General features: G+C 41.5%; 1 protein-coding gene across 1 annotated transcript; it reads left to right on the top strand.

Annotated features, from left to right (window-relative positions):
• The first annotated feature begins 5,184 nt into the window (after positions 1–5,184).
• LOC308110356 (homeobox protein MSH-C-like) lies at positions 5,185–7,494 on the top strand. Its single transcript, XM_080464603.1, has 2 exons — positions 5,185–5,678; positions 6,197–7,494. Exons 1-2 carry the CDS (start codon positions 5,258–5,260, stop codon positions 6,607–6,609), a joined length of 834 nt encoding a protein of 277 aa, XP_080320729.1. The 5' UTR covers positions 5,185–5,257; the 3' UTR covers positions 6,610–7,494.
• The last annotated feature ends 1,018 nt before the right edge of the window (positions 7,495–8,512 follow it).

Below are 8,512 nucleotides of genomic sequence, written 5' to 3'. Positions count from 1 at the left end.
ACTCATGTTCAACCTTTTATTGACCTATAAAGATTTCAATTAATAGTTACAATTAAGACTTCATTTTTATGGAAATACGTGAAATAAAAAATATTTGTTGGATTGAAAGGAATTAAAACTGTATTTTGAATTTAATTACATTTAGTCTCAAATGTAATAAATGTTAAATATACCAGAATATGAATTTAAAATAAATATATTGTAAAATAATTTGTACCAGGAAATCTGCTTCATTGATTTCTACTTTTAGTTTTTTGTTGTTGTTTTGTTTAGTTAGACTGCCTTCATTAAAAAACACTCAAAATGAAAAAGAATACTTTTTATTGTCATAAGTTTGTCATTTAACTTGTGCAAAAAATGTAATAAAAACCCCACATATATTTGTGCAATTAAACTGTGGATTTATTGTGTTGCTCAAAACTGTTTGTTATTCAGTTATAGTATAACCAGTGTGTGTGTGTGTGTGTGTGTGTGTGTGTGTGTGTGTGTGTGTGTGTGTGTGTGTGTGTGTGTGTGTGTGTGTATATATATATATCCTGTTGAAATAACAGCTAATACTTTTTTTATGACATTAAACCAAAAGTATAATCTTTGCCAAATTGCTGTAATTTATACAATGGTTGCTGGTTTGGGCCTTGCTGGGTTTTAAAGCCAGCAGTAAAAGAGAAAATTGATGCCGCTGCCTTGTTTTTTTTTCTTCTTCTCCTCAGATACACTGCATCGCAGCTTCGCTGCTCAGAGTCTATGAGACTGTGGTGACATTCTTGGGTTTGTGAATGAAACCACAGAGTAGCCACACTAAGTTTCTGGGTCCCAAATGCTCAGCCTCTCTCGCCCACTCGCATTGTCTCTAGACTTTCCTCAAGAATGTGGATTTCTATGGCCGACGGCGAGCCAGACGAAATTGCCAACTGCGTTGTCACCTCTTGTGGCTTTTCTCCATAACACTCCTTATTGGCAGCAGAGTTCAGGAGGAACCCTCTCCATGTTTTATCCAGACACCAGAGGGGCACACAGCCTCAGTGGTGCTTCACAAAAAAATTCCACTGGTATCTGCGCTTGAGCAAACGTTAACTGAAAGCCGAGTTCGAAATGCAAATTTCACAGCCAGCGACAAACAAATCGAGCCGGTTTGAGTCGGAAAGAGCAGCAGTAACACCGCAGGATGCTCAATGCCTTGATTGCTTTTTTACAGTCCAAAAGAGAGAAGCCATGATGAAGGCAATTTGCTTCCCTCATTTCGGCACGGCAAGAATATTTCCCTCATTACCCGACATTCAAACACAGGGCACTCTGATGCCACAAGAGGAAGTGGCTTTGGCAGAAAATGTCAAACCAGCGTTTAAGTGCAGGATTGAAGCTGGTCTGATGTGGACTGGATCAACTTGTTAAGTCAAATGAAAGGTCAAAGATATTTTCCAGAGTGCTGAGCCACACAAATAACTTCTTTTTAAAGTGCTGTTAAAGAGAGAGTGCCATGCTGGCCTCCTTCATGGACGGTGACTATCTGGAACTGTTGACAGAGCGAGAAGATGTAACACAGGCATGGATGTATAATTACATATTTTTTTTAAGATGCAAATGATAGCCCCCTCCCCTAGTAGGTTGTCGGGTTAAATCCTGACCTTCAGTGTTTTGGGTCTTGGTTTGCAGAAGGAGTTTGTGTAAAAACTCATGTGAGCTGTCGAGTCTTGCCGTGGCGAACACTATAAAAGTACCTAGACTTTTTACTTTGGTTCTTTAAAATGATGTTTCTGTCTGTCTAGTTTTAACACTACGGTCCACCTCTCTTCCACGGAGGAGGGCGAGTCAGGACCTGCTGTGAAGCTGCACTCCCATGTCTCCGTCTCCTCTGCAGCCTGTCACGTCAGCAGAGTGTCCATCTATCTGGTGGAGCTGCAGGTCTTTGTGCCATGGTTGACACATCTCACAGGGATTAGGTTCCACGGCTCGCTCACTCCACTAAATGATCTGTTTGTTTGTCAGAGGTCTTCGCTACAGCGGGGAATTCACTTATTGTTGATGGAAGACGGACACCAGCTCACCTGGAAGCACAGAGGGTCGGAGTTTAGTAGCAGGCCAACCGAGAGGCGGCCTCGATCGAAAACATCATTAAAACCTTGCGTTGAGGGATCTCTGATCAAAAACATGTGATAAGAAATTCCCATGCAAAGTCTGTAGCCTCGAACTGTTTTTTCTCACGTAGCTCAATGTGCCACCACTTGGCCCTCGCACCCGATGACTTGGCTAAACGGTTTCATTGAGGCATGAGAGTAATGAGAAAACGGCCCTGTGCTCATGCATGTGAGGAGGAAAAAAGTTTTGGTTTGTGGAGCCAGCTGAGGGGAAAGAGCTTCCCATTGCGCTTGAATCAACCTTGAGGAGCAGATCTGCTTTCAAACTCACTAACACCTCCTGACACAGTTCACTCGCCTGCATGCTGTTACAGAAATGTCTTTTGGGGTAAGGGAGAAGGGGTCCGGAGATAAATATACTGGACCGAACTGCAGGGGTGGGGTGGCCACTGTATTTCTGCAGGCTTATCTCTGCATGTCCCTGTATCAGATGAATCTCTACAGGAGTGTGTGCCCTCCACGGCCGGACTCCCGCCCCTCGCATGACAGTATGGAGATGAGATAGAGGAGAGGGGTACACATTATGCTGGGATTTAAACACAAACCAGCTGGGTGACGAGAGGCCACGGTGCGCGAGGAGACAGAGGGCCGGTTTCATCAGATCGGAAATGAGGCAGCAGACTCAACATCAGGATTTACTCAAGCTGAGGCATCGACCAAACCGCCGTGTCTCTCACCTGGTGAGGGCTGGACTGCTCCTTACACCTGAGGGCTTTCAAACAGGCAAACCATCAGTGATCTCACTAATGAACTTTGTCCATCAAAGAATTGACTGTTCTTTGTTGTTCTGGATGAAAAAAACAACCCAGCAGCTAATTGAAAGTATGGCAGCTGCATGACAGTCAGATGCTGAGTCAGATGTGAGATGCAGCTGTGAAACATAAGACGTGTCTTGCGGTTGCTGAACAAGGGAAGTCTAATGGGTTAATTATTCATTGTTTCATGCAATTGAGCAATTAGTCATGAAGGGTGCTCATAAAGAAGTCGTCTCATTTACCTTCTGACTAATCCACTTTCTGATGGTGTTGATGGCTGCGGCGCCCTCCGAGGGTCTGGAGGCCCCAGCGAGCAGCCGACACGTTTAAAGGATGTCTGCTTGGAGAAGTTAAGACACAAGAGTTCAAATGATTAACATGAATAGCATTGAGGGATTTACTGCAGAGCTGTGAGCAATTACAAAAATACCTGACGACCGCTGACAGTTTCGGGTTAAGCAGACACTCTCACTGGAATTCAGAAAGCAGTCAGGTGTGCTTTGTTTCACTTATTTGTTCTTTAAATTCTGTATCAGTCCTCAATTACACATCATCTCACATAAAAACACATTGCTGCAAAAAGGTGGTTTAGTTTTGTTAATTTTTTAGTATTGAGTATTGAGAAAATAAAAAAAAAAAGAAAAGTGAATCAAGACATCTTAGTGAGATTATATTTACCTGACAGGTTGAAAGAAGATTAGCAGACACGTCATGGAGATTTAGATCCTTTAGAGACTTTTTATTTATTTTTTGTCTCATGTTTAACGTTCATTTTTTCTGGTTTTATCTTGCTGGTCTGACATCTCTCTGTCCCCTGCTTAATTGTTTCCTGGACGGAGAGATGATTTGATTATTGATCATTTATTCATTGATTAAATGCATGGATGAATGTAAATGTACAAGAGGAAGCTACAAATGATTTGCCCCTTGCAGGTTAAAGTTGCCTGACCTGAACTGAAGACTACACAGACTCAAAATACATATTATCGTTAAAACATAAATCCAAGTGTGTCTTCAATAATGATAATAAAAACATATATATGTTCAAGCAACAGGACTAATTATTAATGTTATGAAAATAAATCCAGTTTAGTTGTATGAAGGGAATCATTCAACCTTTGCAATTCTGCCTCTTGATGTTTTGCAGGATTTTTATTTACAACTCAAAATGTTTACACTGTGAATGACACTTGAACGCAGATATCTAAACATTGCTCTATGGTGGGATTTCATTCACAAGTCAGAAAGGCTCATTTTCCACATGTCATATTGACTGTGGAACCCAGTTTAGGTTGAGACTACTTCTCATTGAGTTCTCACCTAAACTTATTTCCCAGCTCTGAGTTAAAAGTCACAACAGGGATTTTATGAGAACATTTAAATTGGTCGAAATGAAATGAATTAAACGCCATTCGTCTTGACATAGACTTCAAACAGATAACTGTCAGTCCTTGCAGCTCCATGCAGTGGACTATGAGATATTTGGAGGACAATTGGTTAAGTGGAGTTAACCGTTGCCCTTTTCTCCCCGAGGTATCTTCCTTTTAGATCCTGCCGAGTCTGGCGCCTTGCAAAACACAACTTGTCTGGCTTATTAAATAGTATGACCTGGAGAAAGAAAACGCCTGTTGCTTCTCAACCGCGTCCATTGTGCGGGAGAAGCGCTCATGACAGCCCTTAAATTGCTGTAATGCTGTGTGACCAACAGTCATCCCTAATCAATTTTTCTACTGGCTGCGCACGATTTATTTAATTATTTTATATATATATAGAGAGAAATTATATATTTTTCATTTATTTGCGTCTTTTTTAAATAAATTGTATTACCTTCACCTGTTCAGAATGGCCTTCTTATCAATTATATTATTCTTACAATTCAACTTTTTTTTCCATCTTTGTTTCGCCTTACCTCAGTTTAAACTGTGTTGTTGACTCCAGTTCAGGTCCATTTGTATTAACTGGAGGAATGGTGTGGACGGAACTGCCCTTCTAATGGATGTAAATGGTCAAGAGAGCCCTCCCCACTGGTTAATTGCGCTAAAATTGGTCTAAGCTACTTTGTGAGAGCCATCAATAGACCCGCGCCGCATGGGGTCTGTATGATTAACGTCTCCGTCCTTTCAAAGGCCTCTTGATGTCCTCAGCGAGGCAGCAGGCCAATCAAACCCGCACTCAGAGACGTCACGAGACCGAAGTGACGAGCTGATTGGTGGGAGCAGGGAGGGGGACCAGCCCCTGTCCTTTTATAGACAACTCCGTCCAGTGCGTAAAAGCTACCGTGCACCGCTGACAGCGCAAAGACACACATTGGACACTGTACACACCTCAGCTGCACGCAATTCCTCCGAGCGGGCCACACGGAGGTGCATGGCCCCGTCCCCTTGTATCATGATGAATCCTGTGCAGGGGTCGCCGTCCCGGGACGTCAAACAGCTTCACCAAAGGGATGAGACGGATACAGACGGCGAGGAGCCGCAGCCTAAAGACATGACAACCGAGAAAGGATACAAACACCAGCGGAGCAGCCTCCCGTTCAGCGTGGAGTCGTTGATTTCCAAGAAGACTACCTGTCGGACTTCTTACTCTCCGTCAGATTTGGCTCTGCCGCTGCCGAAGGCCGTTGCGGGACAAGGCGCGCAGTTCTCTCCAAGGACTTTTTACGCAGAGAGGAAAGCGTCAGCGGAGAACTCTCAGAGCGTTTCCAGTAACTCCAGCGAAGACAGTGCGCCGCTCTGTGAGAAAGATCAGAGCACTTGGTTCCAGACGTCCTCCTTCTCCACACCTCCGCGTAAGTCTGCAACTCCGCTGTTTATCAGACACGGAAACACCACATCTATTTGTCATCTCTGCAAATAATCAGCGCTACAGAATATCGATGTTAAATCATTTCAGACACACAGTTATATGGCATGATGATGCCTTGCTCTGCCTCAATTAGATTTCACCTCAGAGGTCTGTGTTCCCCCCCTGTATTTACTACAAATAAACAATAGCAAGGCATTTTCCATTGCGCACGTGGAACCGTCATTAGGCTTCTCTTCTTTTCAGATTTTAATTTCATTATTTTCATTTGAATTAATTATTGTAAAAATAGTTATTAAGTGTGACAGTGTGTATAAATAACACGGGTTATATTTGTATTGCCAGTCTGCTGTAGTTATAACCATCAATATAACCACGTCAAAAGCATATTCATCATTTTTAGATTCACCTTCTGATGTGATGCAGCGTCAGTTTAACTTCATCCTGATGTAATCTCACTCGTTCATTTTTTTATTTTTTATTCTTATTTTCATTTTTGAACAGGGAGCTCAAGTCCCACTCCGTGTACTCTAAGGAAACATAAAAACAACAGGAAACCTCGCACGCCCTTCACTACCTCCCAGCTGCTGGCGCTGGAGCGCAAGTTTCGCCAGAAGCAGTACCTCTCCATCGCCGAGAGAGCCGAGTTCTCCAACTCTCTCAACTTAACGGAGACTCAGGTCAAAATCTGGTTTCAGAACAGAAGGGCCAAGGCCAAGAGACTGCAGGAGGCCGAGCTGGAAAAGTTTAAACTGGCCTCCAAGCCCGTGCTGCCAGCCTTCGCGCTCCCGTTCCCCCTCGGAGCGCACGTGGGTTCTCCCACCTGGGGTCCGTCAAACGCCTTCCCGAGACCCAGTCTGCCGGTCCCGGGACTCTTCAGTGGACCCGTCACTTATGGAATGTACTATTTGTCCTAGTTGTTCTCTGCGTGCACATGCATGTGTGCGTAAATGTGTGTGATCATGGATGCGATACATGCTGCATCTTCCGGCTTCCGTCTCAGAAAGCCTGATTTGTATTTACAGACTGGAATTTTAGATTTTCCTTAAAGTCCAGAACTGAAATCGACTAAAACACGGGACGCCTTTTCATCCAAAAACGTGTGCGTAAATGGAAAACAAAAATCGTCCTCTCGCTCTCCACATTTCATGTCCAGTCCTGTGAGTTGTGCACTCACAGGCTTTAATTTTGCAGGCAAAAGTCCAGACGTACATTCGAGGTTTTTAAACGACATGCCTTAAATATATCCTTCCATCTCTTCAGGTTGTCCTCCGCTGTCGAAACTGGACCTTTAGTTGTGTCTGGACCTGAAAGCAATAATCCACCGAAGCGGAGTAAGAGTAAATGAAAGCAACAGAAAAGTACTTAATCGGTGTCAGTGCCTTAAGACCACGCAGTGTGCTCTCTTTAGTATCACTTGAAGTATTTCTCTTCATTCTGCAGTGACTGCTTTGTACCACCTTTGGGTGATATCGCAGGTTCCCGAAGTTGCTGTATTAAAGTTTGTATTTCTTCACAGCAGACCTTGTCATGATTTCTATATTTTGAAAAATAAGGGACACATTCTATTTTAGGAAAATACACGTATTAGTCATTTTTACTCTCACGATGTGGCCTGTGCCTTCTCTGAGGAATTTTGCTGTAAATGTAAATAAAATCAGTAGTGTTCAGAAAGCCCTGCGGCCTCATTTGAAAAGCAGGAAAAGTGGTATTTATTGAACATCTTTGTATCTGTACTGTGTACATACATCATTCTATCTTCAGTTACTTGTAAAAACTGTTTTAGTAAATAAACATTATTCAAGATGTGGAGTCATTTTATTACATTTTCTCACTGGTGTTCATTTTGAGTACATATAATAGTTTGTTATTCAAACTTGTGGGATCAAATTGAGTTATTAAGATTTATAACAGACTGATCACGCCAAACAGGGAATCGAAAGACAGAATATATCAAAAAAGAACCGAATCAGCAAAGGACATTTTCGCTGGTTTGTAGTGCAATGCCATTATCGCAAATTACGCAGCCAAGCACTTGGACTGTTTTGTAATTTTAAGTGAAGGTATAATGCAGAAGCATAAACTGCTGTTCCCCAAAATCGTTTTCCCCAAAATATTTAATTATATGATCTGATCTAGAAATTTAATGTCTGAATAAACTGTGTGATCACTGCGTATAGTGCTTGTAATGTTGACGATACAGGTTACGTTCTCTTGAAATTGTCTATTTGCATTAATAGGTAACATAAATATCTTGCGACTCAATGGAAGAAATACTTGGTTTGATTTGGAATATAACAAGATAATATATGTATATTAAAAAAACTTACATGAGTAGGCTTCGAAATAATATGTAATTTTCTTTTATTACTTTAATTAAAAAAAAGAAACCTTCATATTTTTCTCTTGTTATAAATAAGTTGTTTTTAAATTAAATTGTATTTGTTTATTTATTTTTTATGACGGAGAATATATAGCGTGTCAAGAAGTCCAAACAGCAATTTACTTGTATAATAAACACAATCTCCATAGACCGATCAAGTAAAAAAAAAAGGTAAAAAGAATCTCGTGCTCTTTCCAGGGTTTTGCTTAACTAAAGACAAGTCAATCAGACTTTCGCATTGAATCAGACGCACACCTTAAAGACAAACTAAATTGTTTGATGGGGATTTGAGATGCATTTATTGTTTATTCCCCAGACTTGTTGCACAAGGCACACCATAGTTTGAATTCTATATGATGTGACATGCATAGATTCAATAAAATATTTCTACATAAAAGTGATTGCATAAACAACTCAAAAGTTTAGATGTTTGTTCT

The sequence above is a fragment of the Lipophrys pholis genome (genome assembly GCF_963383615.2).
Source record: "Lipophrys pholis genome assembly, chromosome: 5".
NCBI classification, from domain to species: Eukaryota; Metazoa; Chordata; class Actinopteri; order Blenniiformes; family Blenniidae; genus Lipophrys; species Lipophrys pholis.
Note: the sequence above shows the minus strand (reverse complement) of the source record. Positions and strands in the feature narration are given on the sequence as shown.

Bases quoted from the DNA above. Each gene is read 5' to 3' on its own strand.
- LOC308110356 (XM_080464603.1), top strand. From the start codon at position 5,258: ATGGCCCCGTCCCCTTGTATCATGATGAATCCTGTGCAGGGGTCGCCG. The intron at 5,679-6,196 runs GTAAGTCTGCAA...ATTTTTGAACAG, and splicing joins CTCCTTCTCCACACCTCCGC to GGAGCTCAAGTCCCACTCCG.